This window comes from Mus caroli, unplaced genomic scaffold, assembly GCF_978045245.1.
Source record: "Mus caroli unplaced genomic scaffold, Mus_caroli_1 scaffold_8, whole genome shotgun sequence".
NCBI lineage: Eukaryota > Metazoa > Chordata > Mammalia > Rodentia > Muridae > Mus > Mus caroli.
The window spans coordinates 22,722,327-22,745,349 of NW_028227263.1; the positions used below are offsets into that span (position 1 = coordinate 22,722,327).

Below are 23,023 nucleotides of genomic sequence, written 5' to 3' on the forward strand. Positions count from 1 at the left end.
TTTACACACCAGAAAACCGCAATACAGAGACTGCCAACCAGTTCCAGAGTACCAGCAGCTAAACCAAATACAACCTGTGACCTTGCATTGACTTCGACCACAAAACAAAACACACACACACACACACACCCCTGTTCTTTTTACCTTGCTGTGAAGAACAGAGCTGGGACAACACAGAAAATTTTAGTAAAATCTTTGCATTAGCAATCATGAATGTTAGTGTTGTTTCCCCAGTTATGAGGATGGCACTGTAATTACTAAGAAAATGCCTTTGAGCCTGGCATGGTGTCTCACGCCTTTAATCCCAGCACTCGGGAGGCAAAGGCAGGTGGATTTCTGAGTTCGAGGCCAGCCTGGTCTACAGAGTGAGTTCCAGGACAGCTAGGGCTACATAGAGAAACCCTGTCTTGAAAAACAAAAAACAAAACAAACAAACAAAAAAAGAAAATGCCTTTGAATTTAGAATACAGACATACAAATTTTTAGGGGTAGAAGGGCATCTTGTTTGCAAGTTGCAACAATATTATGCATACAAAAGGGTGGAAAATTATGCAAGTTAAGGCTGAGGACGTTAGTCAAAACAGATATCCCACCATCAGGAAAGCAGCACTCTTAGAGTGTACAGTGTTAAAACTATTTATTTCGGACCTACAACCCTGAAATATAGCAGTAATATCATTCATTCCCCATCACTATGAAAAGACACTCTTCCATGGTTTGCCAGGTTCAAGGCTGTCTAGTCTAAAGCTCACTCAGAACCCAAGCTGCCTACTAAGTCCCTCCTCTTCCTGAGGCTTAGCTCAATTACTACTTTCCTTCACATTTCTTTCCAACCAATGCAGACCTCACCCTTGACCTCCAATTAAACAATATGCATGGTCTAATTATTTTAGATGTTAATCTCAGTGTTCCAGAAAGAACTAATTACTGGTGCAGGGAAAAAAACCAGTTCTCCTTTAACTGTCCTCCCTGGCACAGAGGGTCTTAATTAGACAACAATCCCTGCTTCCTTCCCTTCCTAAGCCACTGTAACTGTACTCCTTTCACTTTTCCCACCCACACACTATTGCCTCAAAGACCAGATCAAAGGAGCCCTTCTTAAGCACAGCTTGTAGTGCAGAGTTTGGGGGCTCATGTCGAGAAAAGAAGACCTTAAACTCCAGATCCAGCAGCAGCTTGTGTGGCCTTAAAAACATATTTAACATCTCATAAGCCTCTATCCTGTAACTAATGAAGTCCAACTGCACATCCCTGAAAAAGTTGTTGTGAAGATTAGATTATGTAAAACAGATAAAGTATTAACTGAAGGCACAGAGCAAGTGTACAGTAATCATTAGCTACATGAAACTCACGGCAAGACACTGAGTGATAGGTAGGATAGAAAGAAGGCTGAGCAGAAATATAGACTAAATGTTACTGAGTACAAAACACAACTCTTAAAGCACAATGCAGCCTCTGATACATCCCAAAGCAACAGCTAACATCCCCAGATTCTAAGTCAAATACCACATACCAAAAACACATAACACTACTACAGGAAGAATCTAGATTTATAGCCATTAGAAACACAAACACACTGGGTGTGGTGGCACACCTCTCTAATCCCCAGCACTCTGGTCTCTTGGAAGCCAACCTGGTCTCCACAGCAAGTTTCAGGACAGTCAAGACTACACAGTGAAACCCTGTCTTAGAAAAAGAAAAAGAAAAAAAAAAAAACAGACAGACAACAAAAAGTCCAACGTATCAAAGGATTCATTTCAAGAATGGAAGGTTGGTTAAACATACAAAGATCAGTGTACTACAATGTTAAGAGAATGAAGCCAGTTACTGATGGCATCAGTATACAAGACCAGTAGTCACAAAAATTCAAAACACTATCACCAAGAAAAGCAATCAGGGCTGAAGACAAGGCTCAGTGGTTAAGAGCACTGACTGCTCTTCCAGAGGACCTGAGTTCATTTCCCAGCAACCACATGGTGGTTCACAACCATCTGTACTGAGATCTGAAGCCCTCTTCTGGTGTGTCTGAAGACAGCTACAGTGTACTCATACATATTAAATATTTTTTAAAAAAAGAGAAAGAGAGAAAGAAAAGCACTCAAACTGGATATAGAAGAAAACTTCATTAAACAGACATAGGGTAGTTACAGAAAAGCCCACAGCTTACATCAGTGGTAACAAATGATTAACATGACCAATCTTAACATTCTTTTTCAATACTATTATGAAACAGACAAACAAAAACAGCAGGGGCTAGAGATATGGCACAGTGGTTAAGAAAACCAGCTGTTCTTTTAGAGGACTCATGTTTGGTGGCAGCTCACAACCATCTCTAACTCCAGTTCCAGGAGATCCAACACCTTCTTCTGCCTTCACGGGCAGACATACATACAGGCAAAACAGCCACATACACACACACAATTAAATAAATAAACAAATTACAACAATACTAAGTCTTAAGTGAAATGGAAGGAGGTCAATAGGTCTAGCACAGCAAGACCAGAAAGGAAGATGTAAAGTCCATCTGAGCTCACTGAGGCAGGGACTGGGGTTGGGATGGCTGGGTGGAGTATATGCTTAGTATGATTATTTAAGCTCCTGGTTTCTATCTCCTTTACCAACTAATGCAGCAGACAATTCCATTTCTAATAGCATCAAAACCACAAAATACTCAGGAATGAATTTTTAAAAAGAAGTACAAATTATGTACTTAAAAAACACAGTACATCTTTGAGAAAAAATAAAGTTCTACATAACTAGAAAGTATTTATGAATAAAGATATAAAAATAAAGAATAATGTCATTAAAATATTATCTAAGCTGATCTACAAACTGTTCTTATCCAAAGCTCAACTTTTTCATTTAAACAGACAAGTGATGCTAAAATTCACATAGAAACACCAGGGGACCAACACAACCCTGAAAATGAGAACGGAGGTGGGGGGAGCCAGACCCCTGGTACTGGTTTCAAGCCTAACTACAAAGCTAATGAAGACAGGATGGCCAACAGACCAAATAACACAGATTCCTGAGGTAATGCCCTGCAACTGACCTTCAAGGATACCAGAGAAACCATCTTTTCAACAAATGGGGCCAAACAACTGTAACGTTCCAAGAAGGAGATTGGTGCCCTCACACCATATACAAAAAATAACAGACCTAAATGTAAAATCCATAAAACTGTTAGAAAACAAAGGAATTTTTGCAACCTTGGAGGAAAAAAAAGGGAACGGGGGATTTTTCCAACCTTGGAACTAATATCAAAAGCACAAGCAACAGAACTATCACAGGTAAACTATCTGTGTTTCAAGGGACCAACAAAAAGGTGAAAAGAGCAGAGAATAGGAGAAAATACTTGTAAATCATATATAAAATTAAGAACTCTCAACAATACAAAATAACACACACACACACACACACACACACACACACGACTGATGTGGTGATGCACACTCACCCCGCATGTAGTGAGAGGCAGCAAAGGGAGGGAGGAGTCACAAGTCAGTCCTCAGCTACCTATCAAGTTTGCAGTTTCAAAAAAAAAAAAAACAAAAACCAAGCCACTTAAAGATTTAAAACCAAGCCAGGCATGGGGGTGAAGACCTTTTTTAGCACTTTAGGAGGCGGAGTAGGTGAATTTCTGTTTGTGCTAGGCCATAGTAGCAGTGAGACCTTGTCTCAAAAAGAAACACAAACAAAACTCAAAGCTGGAATTTAAAAACAGACAAAAGACTATAGACATTTTTCCAAATCAAACAGCCAAATAAAGGCCATGAAAAGATGCTCAGTTTCATTAGAGACATGCAAATCAAAACCACAATGAGATGTCTTCCTTCATCCACAAAGGTGCCTGCCTCCCAATTAAACAGGACAAGTGTCAGCAAGGATGTGTGTGAGGAAGAGCGTCTGCTGGTGACGTGGAGAATAGTGTGACTGCATTGTACACAGTCCAGCAGCCCTCAACAAGTTGCAACTATTGTACAGAACCCTCGATTTCATTACTTCGGAGATATTGAACAGAAGTAACATAACACATCCATATAAATACTAGCACACAAATGTGAACGGCGGCATTATGCAATCCTTCAGTGAAAACAACTGAAATGCCTACTAAATGATTCGGAGATAAATGAAGTAGCACAGTGCTGAAGTGTGGCTTAGTAGTGCAGCACACACTTGGCATCTGAAGCACTGGGTTCAATTCCTGGCAATACAAACAAAAATAAATCACATATTTATGCAAATGCAAGATGGCAAGTCTGTGCAGTGGGATGGGATCTCTCACCCATTAAAAGGAATGAAGTGCTGACAATGAATCAATACAAGTAAAGCTTGAAAATACAGTAAGATAGACACAAACACTAAAGAATTCTATCGAATGATTCCGTAGTTATGTGGCACACGCCTTTAATCCCAGCACTCGGGAGGCAGAGGCAGGCGAATTTCTGAGTTCGAAGTCAGCCTGGTCTACAAAGTGAGTTCCAGGACAGCCAGGGCTATACAGAGAAACCCTGTCTCGAAAAAAAAAAAAAAAAATGAAATGCTCAAAACAGAAAATCGACCAGTGAAGGGCAGGAGCTGGAAGGCAGGCTAAATGACGAGTGACTGCTAAATAGTTGGTGTTTGGAGTTTGAGTATAAACTCAATCTGAAATCAGAGGTGATGAATGTACAGGCCACACCCTTCACATGCATGGAGATTTGATTTTAATAAAGACATTAGTAAAAAGCTGAGTCTGGCCGGGCGTGGTGGCGCACGCCTTTAATCCCAGCACTCGGGAGGCAGGCGGATTTCTGAGTTCAAGGCCAGCCTGGTCTACAAAGTGAGTTCCAGGACAGCCAGGACTATACAGAGAAACCCTGTCTCGAAAAAAAAAAAAAAAAAAAAAAAAAAGCTGAGTCTGTGCCCATAGTCTCAACACTCAGGCAGGAACAGTGAGTTCAAGACCAGTCAGTAGGGACTCCTCGATGGGGGGAGGCCCTTCAGAAGAATTTGAGAACAGATCAAAGCAGGACAGTACTGAACAGTTTAAGCTCTGGTTTCATAGTCACTGAGGAACAAGTTTCCAGTAGTTGGCCTGAAATACTAACCTACAGGAATACAAAGAATATTCACATGTCCCTCTCCATTTTTATACTTTTTGTGACAAGGTCTCATCAAGCAGGTGACCTTGAACCTGCATGTAGCTAAAGATAACCTTGAATTTGGGTCCCCATTGCTTCTACCTTAGAAGAGCTGAGATACAGGTGCACCCCATTGGAGAAGGGACCCAAAAGAGCCACATAAGCAAGCAACCTGCCACATTCCCACTAAGTCTAATGTACACGCCTCACGCCTGCTTGAGGATTCAGCGAGAATGCATTTCTCTTGCACCCTTCTGTTACAGCAGTTAACAACAGGCATGCTACAATGCTCTTAAGATCAGTGTATATTTAGGCAGCAGGTAGCACCAGCTTTCCTTCTGCTAGCTCACAAATGTGTTTCTTGGGGAACAGAGACACAGGAGAAAGAAGGGGCTAAAGTAAACAAAACACAGACGTCATCAATATAAAAAACACCCAGCATCAGTGCAGCACACTACCAATAAATGCTATCAGACTTACAATTCATTAGCAAGAACAGCAAAACAATGAGCTGGCTCAGGCTTGTTTGTTATTATACAAAATTCAATCACTGCTGTTTGCAGAAAATATTTTTTAAGGTTCAAAGTATAAAAGTTTTTCAACTAGGTTTCAATTGGTTTTGAACATTCCTTTAAAATGGGAAGCTGAGTCATTGTGACCTAACACTACTGCCTCACTGCTGAAAATGCAGATGCTTCTCCCTGGTGACAAGAAAGGAAATGCTAGGATTTCTGCTGCCTAGCCAACTCAAAACAGGATGCAAAAGATGCTTAAAGTAAGACGTCTTAAATAGGACACTTAACTATATTTATGTTTGTGGACATCCTTTTAAGACTAAAAGAAAGCCTGCCTCAGTTCCATTTTACTCTCTTCGATCTCAGTTTAACTCTTCTGACAGCCACTCTAACACACACCAAATCTTTGAAAGTCTGATACAATATCTTATCCCATTAGGTTCTGAGTTGTGGTTTTGTTTTTTTTTTGTTTGTTTGTTTTTTTTGCTTTGTTTTGTTCAAACACATATTCAATTTTTCAAAGTACTTCTTTTCACCTGTGGTTCCTTATATACTCAGCATAATTGCCTTGTCTAGAGCCACAAGACCAAACTAGCTTAAACAGCAGGCATGGTGGCGAGGATCCATAATCTCTGAGCTGGGAACTGTAAGGCAGGAGAATCCCAAATTTCAGGTCAAGCTAAGCTTCCTTATAGTAAGAATGTCTCAAAAGCAAAACAAACAAACAAAGCCAGAATACATATTACAAACATAACCAATGTTTCATTTTCTTACCAAGTTTATTTGAACATCACTAATCAAAGTTGAAAACAACTTTTATGTCCATCAATAAGGAAGCTATCTTCAAAATAACACTTTAAAAGGTAGCAATCACCACCTTCAAATTTAAAGTGGATTTGCAATTTTTGTAAATTTAATAACATTTTGAGTTTCAGTTTAAACTATGTAGCATTTCCTAATATGAAGGAAACACTAACTAGGCCAGCATCAAGGTGCAAGAGCTGAGTAATCCTTCAGAAAGATTAAGTAACTATGGACCAAACCTTAGGGGAAGCTAAACATTCCATGTCTGATCACCAACTGTCATGCACAAGAGGCTCTTTACTGTATGAACATACTTCTGTATTTGGGGTCTGGGGTATAAATGATAAAACAAACATGGTAACATAATCCTAAGAAGCAGAGCTACACTAGTTTTGGTGCTTTAAGATTAGAAATGACTTTTTGTTAAGACTAACTTTATTTTTAATTATGTTTGTATGTACATGTGTGAGTGCAAGCACCCATGGAGTCTAGAAGAGGATATCAGATCCCCCAGAACTGGAGTTACAGCTGCTTGGGAACCAGCCAATGTGGGTGCTAAGCGCTGAACTTGAATGGAACTTGGGTCCTCTGCAAGAGCAACAAGTGCTCTTAACTGCCTACTCATCTCTTCAGCCCACAAGTGAAAAATAGAAGGTGGGTTTTCCTTGGAGTGAGATTAGTTCAGACTGAATGGCATATATGTAACATACCCTGTTTTAGTATTTCCAATCATGGGCAAAATTCCTGGGGTTGTCATAAAATAAAACTACAAAAGACTTTGTCTTTCAAGTTATACTTTCAGATATATTTGATATGCCAAAATTCAAAACATTATAAACTATTTTTATGATGTTTAGATTCAAAATTTCCAGAGTATTCTCAATTTTAAGTTCACAGTCTGCATTTATTATAGCAACTAATTTGCTACATAATCTCTAAATTAAGCTAGAGAGAAGCCTATCCTGCAAACCACATCAGAGGAAGCAATAGAAAAGCCTAACAAAATTAGGATGATGGCAAGAACAGACAACCCTATCTAGAGAGGTATACCCTGGCCACTTATCCTGTGTTTCCTGTGACTCTGCCTCTGTTCCAGACACTCATGGTTCAAACAAAAGTTTCCCACATTAGATGCTATTTGGTTTACAGCATCTTTAATATTTGTTGTACAATGGCCACTTAACAGTTGACTTGGGAGCTGGGATCAGTATCACAAATTATGTTAACTTCTACTTATACAACATACCTAAATTATGGGAATCACTAGAATGTGCATGAAAAAACTGATATCATTGTTGTTTTTTAAAAGAAAGCAGAAACATGTTATATCTTATCTAATGGGTAGTAAAAAACACTTGAATTGGAGACGGCTTGTTGGAATCCCAGCTCTCTCATTTGAAGACTGTCTCTCAATCAGAATTTTCTCACTTGAAAAAAATGATACCAGCTGATATCTACCTTAAGGTCCAGCTCTGAATATTCAGTAATTCTGTAGCTTAGCCTCCAAAAATACTTTCAAAAATTCCAACAGTCAGGGACTGGAGGGATGGCTCCGCAGTTCAGAGCGCTGGCTGCAGTTCAAATCCCAGCAGCCACACGGCAGTTTAAACCCTGTAACACCACTTCCAAGGATCTGACACTCTCTTCTGGCTTCCAGTGAGTACTTGGGACCAATGTGTGCACTGATATCCTTGCAGGCAAAACACCCATACAAACAAACTTATTTTTTTAGAAGTTGTTTTGCATCAACTAAATTGTACTAGTTAATGGAAGGTTTCTGTTTCCCCTCTAAACTGGTAATTTTTACTAATATTGTTTCTCCTCACACAAACGTCTATTTTACTCTGAGACTTGGGTCAATCTCTCCTCTATCCTAAATGGAGAATCCTAGCTATGTGAACTCCTCTCACAACTAGCCTACTTTGAAATGCCAGGATCCACTCATACTTATTTCTCTACCACCACTTTCATGCAAATCCTCATCAGTTTTCACCTAGAGAACTACTGCCAACAATTATACCTAGTCATAATTTCCAGCCTTGAAGAGTTTCCTATCACACTGATATCCTACCAGAAGGTAGGCAGTGGCTCCTTAGACTATGTATTTAAGTTTTCAGCCTTATAGTAAAAGACCTCCACACACCATGTCTTAAGACTGTCTGATTAACTGCTTGCTATTTCTGCTACACAAAAGTCCTGTGTGCTTACTAGGTTTGAGTCTTTTCTTCCTTAGTCCCACTCCAGTGGCAGTCACCCTCATCTAAACATTACAGCTCCCTCTTTTGAATGTTCATGGTACTGACAGAATGAGACAATCCTAAAGGCCAACAATTTTAAAAGCTAAATGCATCCCTCATGCCATTGTGCTTGACACCTGGCACTGCCTTGGTAAGGACTTGCTACTTACCACAGAAAAGAAGAATGCCAGCCCAACTCTGGCCCACAGAACAGAGCTTCTAAGCTAGACACACACACACACTCGTGTTTGCTGGGCTTCCATGATACAAAAAGATTCCTGATGAACTATTTACATATTTAGAACTTTTCATATTCAAACCCTGAACCAAGATCTCCAACAATGATGTCCCCCATCCCTACCTTCCATTCCCGATAGACCTTTGTCAGAAACCAAAAACATGCTGATCATTACAAATACTGAGTAGAGGGTACTCCTGGTAACAGTGGACATCCTGCGCTATAAAGACAGTCTTCAAATAATTAATTAGCTGGTCTAAAATGTGTCCATGGTGAGAAACTCCAAGATAAGCATAGTGCATGCAGTTGTAGGTTCTATTTCCTAAAAGAAATTTTGCAGTTTTTCAAAGTGCAGCACCTTCCCTTCAGTAAAGACTTTAAACACAGCATGAAAACTGACAGCTCCTGAAATTACTAACGGTCAGACTTTAAACTCAGCATATACCTCAAGCCTCTTATATGTAAAGCACAAGAACTGAGAACACCTAGTTCACCCAGACACTCAAGAATAAGGAGGTATACAAAGTCTTTAGATGGGTATACCAGGCAGATGATACTGGTTCCCAGAAAATACTCAGTTTACTAGGGTGAATACTACCAACCATGACTTCCTGAGCAGGGTAGTAATGGATAAAGAGTGATACTTTCTAACTCAGGAAAAATAAAGCAAGTGTCCATGTAATCTAATCTAATCACCTTCCTCCCTACTCAAAGCGCCTTAACTTTAAACAAAAAAAAAAAAAAAAAAAAAAAAAAAAAACTGGTCCCACCTCACTGGACGTTCTGCCTTAAAATGTTTATGTATTTCTTTTTCATATCTAATGATCTTATGAATGAATCTCCTCAAGCAGGAGAATGGAATGACATCTCCTTTCGACCCTTCCATCAACTACCTTGTATCGCCGTTATTTAAGTATATATTAGAGCTCTCCCACCTAAGTGTACATGCCCTCTGTGGACACTGACAGCATTTGATCTCTTTCTATGTAACCTAAGGGGGTCTAACAGACCTTAGTAACTAAGATGGCCCAAGCCTCTCGTTTCATAGATTAGACAGAGGCTAAGTGACCTGCCAAGAGTCAAGGTCATTTTAAGTGGCAGAGCTGGAATTCAAACGAGGCCAAGAGAAGAGATTCCAAGTTCTGCCCAATCATAATGAAGTGGAAAATCATGCTTGTGTTACAATGTTTACCTAAATTCTAGGTACCCTCACAGAAAAACTGAAAGGAGAAAAAGATCCAAAACCTATACTATTACTAAAAATTACATCTCGATAATTCAATCTATTTTGTTTGGTTCTGTATCTTATTCTTTCTTTCCTGCTTTTCACAACATAACTTGTTTAAACATCCAGCTGACATTTAGCCACTGGTATCAGCTCTTAAGGTCCCTTTAAATGATTCCATAATTATTCAGAGTTCCAGAAAAAACCCTCAATGGGTAAGCCAATACTGTCTCTTTGCCAAGAGAACAGATTCTTTAACAGTCACCCCAACAGATTAACATTTATAAAATCAAAAAGCCAGAAATTTGGAACAATTAATTCTACATGGTGAAAAATACTTGTGCAATTACAAGTGTGCTAATAACCCCAACATAAGCCTAGAACTTCCAGTAAACAAACGTAAGCCATATTAAGACCTAAAACAAATGGAGTTGGTTTTAACTGTATTAATCTGGAAGTTTCTGAGTGTCCAAATATGATGCAAAAACAAATAGGTTAACGGAAAAGTCTGTTTAAACGTGGATCTGAAAACAGGTCAAGTATAGTACAATTCTCTGATAATTTAGAAATTATAGCTCAATAGAACTAAACGTTTTCCAGAAATGCATTACTTCGGGGTAGGACACAAAAACCAAACAAACAAACAAACAAAACCTAACCAACCAAAAAAAAAAACCCCACTTCTCTTTTGAGGTAGTATTTGATGCTTACCAGTTACCAGTGCAAAGGCGTGAGTTCAGGCCCAGCAGAAGTGACAATCACTTACTGGTAACAATTTTTAATTACTTTCCCAACTGATAAAAAGAGCACACACTGAACACAGACTAAAATGTAGTTTCAAAGGAAAACAAAACGCAGCTTATGCTTCATGAAGTTCAAGGACAAAACTATTTCCAATGCAACAGAATCCGCCTGACTACAATGTGCAGAGACAGTGAGGAAAAAATGTGAACACATAGTATCTTTTTATAAAGGCAACAATTTAGCTACAAAGTAATAACGGGGAAGCCAAAACAGTTTGACAGCCCGCCATAAGGGCCGCCTCAATCATGAGTCACACAATGCCTGCAACCATTTACAATAGTAATTAATGCACAAGTCCCCTAATTAAATTCTAAAAGGGTGAGAATGCTTTAACTAAGTTTACAAGAACTGCCTTTTGCTTTTCTTTTTAAGAACGAACACACTCGTAATTACGCGTCTCCCTGCAATGCCCCCCCCCATGCAATATTCCCTGAGGCCGTTTCTCCCGAATATCTGTTCCGTGAGTGCGAAAGCAAATGACACGGGGTTGGGGGGTGGGGGTGGAGGGGGGGGATCCGTAAACCCAGGAAGAGCGAAGCAGAGTGGAAACACACGATTATAAAGGGGCGGGAGACCGAAGGCTCGCCCATCTTACCTGCTAAGATTTCTCTCTACGTCTTTGGTAGCTTTAGCTTCCAATTCTCTGAAATAGCAAACAAAAACAAACAAACAAACAAAAAAAAAAAAACGGGGGGAGGGGATGCGCGTGAAAACGGAGCTGCTGCGGCAGAGCGCCCGCGCGGTGGGGGAGGGGCGGGGCTGCGGGCTGCAGCGCTGCGGGCCGCCGAGCCCAGGGCGACCGAGCCCAGAGCCGAAGCCCGCGCGGGACCAAGCTTCCCGGACCGCCCGGGACTCCCGCCCACGCCCGCGTCCCCCCGGGGACTGCCCCGCGCCGCCGCCCATCAGCCCGAGGGGGTCCTGCGGCAGCGCCGGAGGCTGGCTCCTGGCCCCCCGAGCGAGCCTCCCCTCCGGTCCGCTCACCTCATGTGTGTAAAGTGCACTAGCGCGTGGGGCGCGGGGAACGAGGCTCGCGAGCCTCAAGCCCTCCGCAGCGCCGCGGGGACAGGCCCGAGCCGCTGCACCAGCGCCATTTTCTACACCGTCCCGTTGCCGCCGCCGCCGCCGCCGCCACCGCTGCCGCCGCAGGCCCCAGACCGGAAGTGAATGCCCCACTCGCAACCCCTTCCGGGGGCGCCGTGGCCCGGGAGCCCCAAGATGGAGGCCCTAGCAACTAGGCCTGCCGGACGAGGCAGCCACTTGGCAACTGTCTGACGCGGCCAGGACCTCGCCGGAGCTGTCGGGGAACTCCGAGGTTCCCCACGAGCGGCTCTGGAGCCTGGCAAGAGCGGAGCGCGGCCTTTTTCGCCGAGGCTGGCTCGGGCTTGCCTCGGACCATCCCCTCCTCCTTCTTTACTGCGACACAAGTTTCCTTCCCCTCGGCCCGGCCCCTCCCTTACAGAAACACGCCTTTAAAAAAAAAAAAAAAATCCAGCAAACCGCAAATTCCACCCCTGCCGCTGCCAGACTAGCCCGCGCCGTTTTTGAAATTCACCCACATCTAATTACTTTTGACCTTCAGCCACATTTATTTAACCTCTCGATTTGTGCCTCTTCCCAGGTGAAGAATGCATCCCAGAAGTTTCAATATATATTTTTTTTAATTTTTGTGCCTCAAAATTTTACACACCCTTGACTCAGCAATTCCACTTGCACGAATTTCTCTGCTCAAGAAATAACCATTTGGGTATCACTTTTAAGTACTTCACAATCAAGATATTAACTCAAATGCACAGACAAGGTTGAAAAACTAACTGTAGCCAGCTACGACGTCTAACGCTATGAGGTGGCATTAGACGCAGCTACTTGCAGTACCTGGGATCTTGGTTAAAAGGATGGAAACGCAGATGCCATACTAGTTCTCAGAAAGACATGTGAACACCCAAAGATGCTTACATGTGGAATCTACATGTAGATAAAATAAGATACAGCAATATAATACATGAAGATAAATTATTACAATTATTTTCTTAAATTACAATATAGACACATACCTGATTGTAAATACAATAAGATACATACCCAAAGGGGAATACTGCAATATAATGTATTAAGATATTATAATGCACATAGGTACATACATATTCGGTGCATTAAATGCTAGTAATCTGCACATTTCTCCTCTACTTAAAAATCTACTCCCTTTTACTTTCTCAAAAAACTCCCTCTGCAGACTACCTTCCTTTGCCCTTTTCTATTCTAAGCCCTTTAACTGGTTTAAACCTGCTCCAGTCTCTCCCAGGAAACAAGCTCTGTGATCGTCTGGTTCTGCTCTAGGAGAAATGTGTGTTGTAGTTAGCTAATGAGAGGATGAATGCCCAGAAAGGAACTAGCCAGCATGTTAACGTCTGTTTTGCATTTTTCTTCTTTTGGTGTTCTTAATTTTATGAACAACCTATAAACATTTTTTTGGAAAAAAAAATTACAAATTGCAAAATGAAGAATAACAAATAAATGCTAGTAATTTTTACATTTTAATTTATTTGAGATGGGGGGTCTTACTCTATATCCTTGGCTAGCCTATGTAGGCCAGACTGGACTCAAACTCAGAAATCTGCCTGTCTCTCTCTCCTGAGTGATAGTGATCTACAACACACACACACACACACACACACAGAGGACCAATTCTGGTTAGGTTCTTTGTTAAACTGATACAAGATGGAGTCATCTGGGAAAATGCCCCCAGCAAATTGCTATAGGCAACTCTATAGGCATTTTCTTGATTAATAGTTGATATGGAAGCTCTTTAGAGGCCATCCCAGGTTGTATGAGAAAGCATGCTACAAGCCACGGGGAGCAAGCCAGTAAGCAGCACACTCCTCTACGTCTCTGCTTTAGTTTCTGCCTCTAGGTTCTTGCCTTGAGTTCCTGCTCTGATTTCCCTATATGATGAACTATGAACTGTAAGCTGATAAACCCTCTCCTCCCCAAGTTGCTTGTCAGTATGGTGTTCATCACAGTGATAGAAGGCAAATTAAGACAGGATCTTTCCTATAATGTTTTGCCTTTGTTTCTGCCCAATTCCTGTGATTACCTCAACACCCATCTTCTCTACTCTATATTCCTTACCTTACCAAGGTTAAGTGATTAGACTAATTCACAAATTATAATTTTGGAAGGTAATGATTACTTTTTCCTCTATCAAAACCACAACTGAGGCTGTAAAAAAAGAGCTCAGTAGTCAGAAGAGCACTGGCTGCTTTTCCAGAGAATCCAGTTCAGTTCCCAACACCCACATGGTGGTTTACAACTGTCTATAACTCAAGTTCCAGGATACCCAATGTCTTCTGGCCTCCTCAGCACCTGGCACGTATATGATACACACACATATATATATATACACTGGCAAAACACTCATACATGTAAATAATTTTTTGCAATGCTGAGTATAGCAAAAATGTATGCTAAGTAGCACTATACCACTGACCGATATCCCCACCCTTTATTTTTAAACTTTAGAAAGTCTACACATTAATAAATAGAACTTGGACACATGAACACGTAGATACTTTACTGGAAAGAGTGTATTTACTTCATCTAATTAGGATTTCTCCAGTGCTTAGTGAGCTATCCCAAACTGTTCTAAGTAGCTTATGCAAATATTAATTAGACACTAATTGTTGTCTTTGTACCTCCCACTGAGGTAGGAGTATGACACACCCCCTGTGCCAACAAGTGTGATTAATTTTCCCAAAGTCACGTAAGTAATAAGTGATTAAGTTTATGTGTGTGTGTATCTATACAATCCATTGCCATCCCAACATAGTGATCACTGACAATCGAATCCACTATATATAATCAATCTACCAAATATCATTTCAAATATATATGTATACACACACACTGTAAAGGAGAAAGTAACAATGCCATTCAGTGTGTAAATGCTCAGAAGACTACATTACATGTAGGGGTCTATGTCCCACACAGAGACTGGCATACCAGGGTCTAGTCAGTTATACCTCACACTAAACAAATCACGCTGCACATACCATTGCTCTAGAGTAGAGAACAAGGGAAGAATGACTAGAAGTCTGTGGCCATCCAGCACAGATGCAGTGTTGTCCTACAGGTTTTCGGCGTGCAGATGATTGAAGCTGCAGACACAGATCCCAGCTGTGTGCTTCATTAATGGACATCTCTGTGCTATCATCAAAGAGCCAAGGAGTGCACCCGAAGGAAGTCTGATACTACACTGATGAAATCATCAAGATGGGAGGGGGAAACATAGAAAGCATGTTGTAATGGAGCCAAAAGACTGCTGAGTAGTAACAGGACCAGTCCCTAAACTGTTCCAACTAGAGACCTAAAGGTTAGCTTTAAGGCAGGACGTTCCACTTTGGAAGTATCTTCTTAGGTTTTTCTTCCTTTCTTTTCTCACTGACACCGCTCAACACATCTTGAAAACCCAGGGTCCTCTTTCTCCTTATGGTGATATACTTTACACAAAACATGATTCACCCATCTATTGTGAAAAACCTCATGAGTCATGACACATAGATTCATGTAGCCACAACCACAATCAATAGAAAAGAGTTCTATCACTCAAGAAAATTCCCTTGTGCCTCTTCTCAGTCCCTTTCTACAGTTCGCTCCCATATGCTCGCTGGGCACCTTCATCATAGATGGTCATATAAATGAAAAATTATCAATAAAATAACAAACTTGGTACATGCAACAATATAATATGATATACCACAATTTGTTTGCCCATCTTCCCATTGGTCAGTGATTGTTTCTGGTTGGGGGAGGGGCTATTATTATTATTATTTGGTGGACAAATCTGGGGCAATTTCCTCTGAACTGAGACATTACCTTCTGGAGACAGGAGGAAGCCCCTCGCCAGTTTGGAAAAAGCTGAAGCCTAGGATTCACAATGTTCCTCTCCAAGGTTCCCAGCAGCAGGCAATGGCTGGGAAGAAGAGACTTTCTAAGCAAAGGAGCTACACGTGGTCATTCTGCAAGCCCGGGAGGCACAGCTTTCTGGAGTGGTCCAGGCTGGGGTGAGTTATGGGGTCAGCTCCCATAACTCTTCATTCCTATTGCTGTAAGTAGCCCAGTAAACGCCTTGATCATTAGTTGGCCTTCGTTGGCACTAGCACTTTGATCTGTGATGGATGCTCCTTTTGGAAAGAGTAGAAGTCTGCCTGCATCTCCCCAGGAAAACTTAACACAACAATGGGCACATTTTTTCCTTTGTCTTGGAAAAATACCTAGTGCTATAGTTTGGGTTATAAATGACCTCTAAAGGTCATGTGCTAAAGGTTCTAACCCCTGCATGGTATTCCTGGGAGGTGGTAGTTCTTTAGGTGGTAGGGCCTAGTGAGACCACCTCAAGTCTTTGAGGGTGGGCCCTTGACAAGGACTGGGAACCTCTGCTCCTTTTCTCTTGGCCTTCTCAGCTACAGGGCGTCTCTGCTCTGTCTTACATGTCTACAGTAGTGTACTCTGAACCTCAAGCTCATAAGCAATGGGATCAACTGACCATGGGCCCAACTGTCCAAAATGGTAAACTGGAAACAAACAAACAAACAAACAAAAAACCTTTCCCTCATTCTAAGTAGATTATCTCTGGAGTTTGTTACGGTAAGAAAGAAGCCGACTAGCATACCTCCAGAATAGAACTGCTGCATCCCAGAATATATGCACATTTAACTATATGAGAAACAAGAGAATGTTACTAAAATAATTTGTGCCCACTTGCATTCCCAAGTGGGTGAAGGGTCATTCTCCCCCACCCCCCACCCCCCGCATGCTAACTCTATTTGCAGTGTGTTGGGACAATTTCCACACAGCAGCCTGGATGCTCTTAAAAACACCACCACCACCATCATCATCTTACTGTCCATCTTAAAATAACACAAAGGCATTGAGCACTCCTGGCTCCAAGCCTAGTTACCTGTAGTCCTGACCTTGCATCACCTCTCTTGCTCACCTTGCCTCAGGCACTTAGTCTCCTTTCTCTAAAGGATTCCTGTCTTCCTGATCAGGAAAATCTCAGCTTCTCTTTATCTCTTCAGGTTCCTTCCCTGGCTTTGATGCTCCCTGTCACATACTCGGAAGCCATTCTGGACTTCCCATCACATTTGTAATGAAACGTCACTGCCGTCTATTTAGTCTCTGAATCTCCTGAATCTTTGCAAAGCTAGGAGGGCAAGGCACCTGTCTGTCCTATCACTTCCATCTCCACAGGTAGAAGAACGCCTGGTAATGCTTGTTAATGAACGAATTATCTTCCTATCTCTGCTTATCTCTTCCATCTAAATATACTGCCAAAGTGGTTTTTCTAGCAAGTAAACCTGATGGGCTCCCGCTGCCACTAAATGATCTTGAATGGCTTGAAGGCTGAAAATTCCTGAGAGGTTGCATTCTATAGAACACCATCTGAAACCCCTCACGGCACAGGAAAGGCCTATGAGAGTCTACCCTGCCCCATTTCTCAGAATCCCTATTTTATGATCTTGGGACATAGATCTGCAGCCAGTTCCTGGGTCTTGCAGTAGCTCTGTGACTTGAACATACTGTTCCGTGTGAATGGAAAACCTTTCCTCCCCATTATGTCTACCTAATGAATTCTACTTCAAAGTGGAGTTCATATCCAGCCTCCTTTGCAAACCTTCCCTGAGACTCTCTGATTCTCGTCCTGATAGTCATTTACCATCATTCCAGTTCCCTGTCACTGAAGTGAGAGTAAAAGGACTCCTGGAGCATTCAGGGCTGGAGTCTCATATTTTTCAAAAGTCGATTTATTTTATCCAGCCACTGCTGACATATCCGGTCCCAGACAGCGGAGTGTTCGTTCATTGCCCCTTATATTTGCTGTATTGCCAGTACCTAGCTTAGTGCTTGGGAGGCCCAAACACTGAACTGAAGGTGTCTGTAGAATAAAGAACAAATGTCACACACACCCTTCTCTAGTATTTCCTTAATATTTGCTAAGGAGCATCATAATTCTGCCAAGCAGCTGTCTGTCACCATCAGGACCACTGGTAGGAACAGGATTTCTCTAGACTCCCCTGGCCTCTTCGACTGCTGTTTTGCTTTCTGTTACAAATGCCAACAGCATTCTTCCAATAATGCCCCAACTTGCCACCAGACCTACCAGGCATCTTCATGGCTTTAGTGAGGATCAAATGGGTACCCCCTCTTTTGACTAGGTCCCTCAGATAGTTACAGTCAAAGGAATCAGTTATTGCTCCAGAAATGTCCCTTGTCTTGTCATCCAGGCTACCCTCCTCTGCTCCCAGGCTACAGGTTTTAGCCCAGAAATGCCCGAGTTAAGTATTTTATAGGAATGATGCTTATGCCTCCTGACCAAGTTGAAGGTAATTTGAACATTAAAATGCATTATGCTTGTAAGGTATTATAACAACATAATGGGAAATTGTACATCTATACAAAAATAAGTATATTCATAAAATATATTCATTCATTTAAAGTTTGATGATTACAACCAAGATGGATTAACTAGAATATTTCCCTTTTCTCTCAAATCAAGTTTAAAAAAAACAGACAAAATGATGAGATAACAGTTTTAAAAACAGTAGACATCAAGCAATGGGGGCAGTGACCTGTGGGAGATGGGAAACAAATGTTGCAAATTCTACAATTACCTCAGAGTAACACCAGAGGACCAGCTACACTGTCAATCAGAATGGCCTCTGAGTCCAGAGTCCAGGTTAGAGCTGTGCCTCTCAGCCTTCCTAACGTCTCCACCCTTTAACACAGTTCCTTATGTTGTGGTGATGCCCAACCATAAAGTCATTTTCGTTTGTACTTCATAACGGGAATATTGCTACTGTTATGAATCATAATGTAAATCGCTGTGTTTCCCGGTGGTCTTAGGGACCCTGTGAAAGGGTTGTTCGACCCACCTCAAAGTTGTGGGCCACAGGTTGAGAACTGCTGGACTACAGTATCAGATAAGAGAGAGCTAGACAGACACCTCACAGAGCCTGGAAGGGTCACGTTGAGAACCAAGTAACACATGCGTGTCATGAATCTACTTGAGACCGGGGGTTAAAAACCACTCAACAAATGGAACAAAGTAAATGTGGTTTCACAGATAGTGTGGAATAGTCAGGGAAGAATGTACTCGTGGGTCCAGGGAAAACCGTAATGTAGAACCAGCAAGATGGCTCAGCAGATAAACGTGCTTGTCACTAAGCCGGATGACGAAAGCTCATCTCCCAGTCCCAGGTGACGATCCTCTGACCTCCACAGGAATGCTGAGCCACGTGTGCCCCCTCTCCCCAAACAAGTAAATAGATTCATAAAGATAATTTAATGGACTTGCCGGCAGACTAATTCTAATGCCCCAGGTTTGATCTCTGGAACCCTCAGAGTGGAAAGCAACGGCTGTCAGCTGAGTGTTGTCTTTAGACTTCCATACATGTACTATGGCACATGGCGGGATAAGGATGGAGCACGCAGTTACAACTCACAACACATAAGTAAATAAGCACGTAAGTGTAACAAGAAATTGAAAATATACAATGGAGAAGATGCCCAGTGCACTGCAGAAGAACTTCACATGCATGGTTTGGGGGAGACTCCAGGACAAATGTTTTTCTCTTTGCATAGGATGAAATGTTTGAAGACAAAATGCAACCCCCCCCCCAATTTGAGAAAAACCATAGCCATAGTTCCTGCCGCCCTGACTTCCCTACAAACGGACGGTAACCTGGGATTGTTCTGGTTTGTTTTTTTTTTACTTAATGAGTGGGGATGAAAAATGCTCCAATGGCTTCCTGGTTCTGGGATATAGCAACAAGAGAGCCCTTGGGGAAGCGGAGAGCAACTCTCGACAGGCATTCAGTCACCTTGATGCTGAACTTGCCAAGCTCCAGAACTACGAGAAATAAAATTTTGCCTTTTACAAAGTAAATAATAATAATGAATGAATGAATGAATCAATCAATCAATCAACTAAACCCAACCAAGGTATAGAAAATGTGATTTCTACATACAAAAGGACAGTATGCATCAGCAAAGAGGTGGGCTATTGACAGGCACAACATGAAGGAGTTTCAGGGTTTTCATGCTGATAGAGAGGGGCCACAGCCAGGGGGTGAGGGGAGATGACAGGGACTGGATGAGTCAATGTATAAAGTTCCAAAAGATATAAACTATTCCTTAGTAATAGAAAAGCTGTCAACGGATGCCTGAAGACAGGAAGAATGGGGGGAAAGATGAGAGGGAAGGATGACAAAAAAGCAGGAAATGTTGGGAGACGGCAGATACGTTTACTTTCTTGATTGTAGTGATGGTTTCACAGCTGTAGACAGATGTCAAAACTCATCAAATTGTGTGCTTTAAATATGTGAATCAATAAAGCTGTTTCGAAAGACTCTGATGAGAAATGGGGTGTCTACATAACTCTAAAGTACCTCCCACAAACTGCTTATAAATTAAAAGGAGGGGAAAAGATACCATCTCATTGAACCGATCAAAGTTAGCACCACTGGGGTCTGCACAGGTGAGTCTAGCATCCCTGGGAGGATGCTAGAGAAAAACATAGCATCCCTCCAGCTTCTTTCTGCCCAAGATGTACAATCTGAATCTGATCATGAAGAACTCACACAAATTAAACTCTCCAAGGGTGAGCTGGGGGCTTTTAGGGTGCCAAGATTTTAAGTAGTAAGAGAAAGTGAAGGGATTGTTACTAGCTAAAGGAGATCAAAGCCAGGTCTGGTGAAGCAGGCCTGAAATCCTAACTACTTGTGAGACAGCTGTGAGAAGGAGTGAACATTCCAAATCAGCATGGGCAACTTAGGGAACTTTCTTTCTTTCTTTCTTTCTTTCTTTCTTTCTTTCTTTCTTTCTTTCTTTCTTTCTTTCTTTCTTTCTTCCTTCCTTCCTTCCTTCCTTCCTTCCTTCCTTCCTTCCTCCCTCCCTCCCTCCCTCCCTCCCTCCCTCCCTCCCTCCCTCCCTTCCTTCCTTTCTTTTTTTCTTTTTAAAGGTTGGAGATGTAGCCCAATGATAAAGCACTTGCCTAATGTGAGTAAGCCCCTTGGTTTCTATCCCTGGTACCAGACAGTAGGGGGAGGAAAAAAGAAAGGAAAGATAACATTAAAAAGCAACATTTAATTGTAAACTGTGTCCTCTGTATGACTGTAATCATGGGACTAAGAGGATTTGATAGTTTCCGTGTTAATTGCTTGAATTCAGTGGTTGTACTGAGACTAAAACTTCCCATTATTCAGGAACTAAGGTGTGCCTTTCTCTCAAAGAGATGAGGCATACATTTGGATATATTTCTAAATGGCTGGCAGTTTATTTTCCACAGATTCAGGGAGAAAAGGGCCCTTTGGAGTACTTCAAACTTTTCTGCTAGTTGGTAATTATTCTAAAATTTCTTCTGCTTACTCATTCGTGGATGTATTTGAAACATTGGTGGCAGAGACTCAGAAATAGAACAGTTGGGTCAAACATAATGAACATTAGCAATTTTCCGAGGGAGGGGTTGTAACAGCTTCAACATAATGAGTGTTATCAGTTTGTCAGGGGGTGTTGTACCAGCTCAGATCCTCATCTGTCACCAGAGATACACATCTTCTTTACCACTTCGAGGAGTGCTTTGTCAATCCGTTCCTTTACTTTAATTAGCTTGTCTGTCAGTCTTTCCTCCCCCCTTTCTTCCTTCCTTTCCTTCTCTCTCTCTCTCTCTCTCTGTGTGTGTGTGTGTGTGTGTGTGTTTATAAATAATCTAAATTTCTTTAGGAACAGTTCCTATCCCTTATAATTATGAAAGATCTTTGTATTCTAAAGCAGTTGTCTTTTTGTCTATGGTATGGGATGTAAAAAGCACTTTTATGTTTTAAGTCACCTTAAAAAAATTTAACTTTTTAAATAACTGTGCTAGGGATTGAACCCTGTCTACTAGGCATAGTTAGGCAAGTACTCTACCTCTGAGCTCCATATGTGCAATGTTTTTAACCATTGTGTTATCTGCCTTGTAACTTGGTCTAAGGTACTTTAATACTCTGGCTATGTTAAGTTTATGCATTCACGTTGGCTTCTTTTAGTGTGTGAGTTTGGGGATCTCGTTTCTAAAGTTTTCCCCCAATTCCAGACCACAGGGGAGGCCACCCTTCATGTTTTCTTCCTGTTCCCATCGCTGTCACTTGCTGTTCACCTGATTTTCTGTCAGTCCTATGGTTTAGATCTTCAGTGTCCCCTTAAGGATTAGTCCCCAGGTTGGTACCACTGAGCTGTGGAAACTTTCTCTAAACATATAAACATACACACCTTATTTTTAACTTTATGATTGTATATGCTGTGTATGGGTGTGTGCATGTGAACCTAAGTGTTCAAGGAGGGCAGAAGAGTTCATCGGATCCCTTAGAGCTGGAGTTTCAGGTGGCTGTGAGCCATGGATGTGGGTGCTTGGATTCTGTCTTCTGAAGGAGCAGGGTACACTCTTTACAGCTGAGGCATCTTTCCAGCCCTAGATGTTAGAAACATTAAAAGTGAGACTTCCAAGCCGGGCATGGATGCGCCAGCACTTGGGAGGCAGAGGCAGGCGGATTTCTGAGTTCGAGGCCAGCCTGGTCTACAGAGTGAGTTCCAGGACAACCAGGGCTACACAGAGAAACCCTGTCTTGAAAAAACAAATAAACAAAAAAAAACAACAACAACAAAGTGGGACTTCCTGGGAGTTCGGCTGGTCCCCGGGGTGTGGAGTTTTACCATCTGAACAGCATACATCCAGGTACATGTGTACCTACGTACACATAAAAATGCACATGTACTCATACATGCATACACAAAAAAATGTTAAGAGAAAGAAAGGACAAGGATCCCACAATCTCTTTCGAGGACACACCAAGGAACCACAGTCACTTCTGAGGAATCGCAGTGGGATTCTTTGTAAAAATTAACAGGTTGATCTAAAATTGATGGAGAAATTCAATGGAGCCACAATTGACAGAACAATCTTGCTAGAAAACAAAGTTAGTGCTCAGGGTATATAGCTCCCTGGTAGAGAACTTGATTAGTTCTCTAGAGTCCTATCTCAAGAG

At 41.7% G+C, this 23,023-nt stretch overlaps 1 protein-coding gene across 4 annotated transcripts in view; it reads right to left on the minus strand.

The window, feature by feature from the left end:
• Tnrc6a (trinucleotide repeat containing adaptor 6A) overlaps positions 1 to 12,363 on the minus strand; it is a 70,741-nt gene extending 58,378 nt beyond the window's left edge. For 3 of the 4 annotated variants that reach the window (XM_085841343.1, XM_029479750.2, XM_021168995.3), the window contains exons 1-2: positions 11,928 to 12,363; positions 11,542 to 11,589 (exon numbers count right to left, since the gene is read on the minus strand). In XM_085841343.1, coding sequence (XP_085697469.1) covers positions 11,542 to 11,589; positions 11,928 to 11,932 — 53 coding nt within the window. In that variant the 5' untranslated portion in view covers positions 11,933 to 12,363. The remainder of the gene's footprint in view (positions 1 to 11,541; positions 11,590 to 11,927) is intronic. The other variant, XM_021168994.2, reaches the window with a different exon arrangement.
• Between the last annotated feature and the right edge of the window lie 10,660 nt (positions 12,364 to 23,023).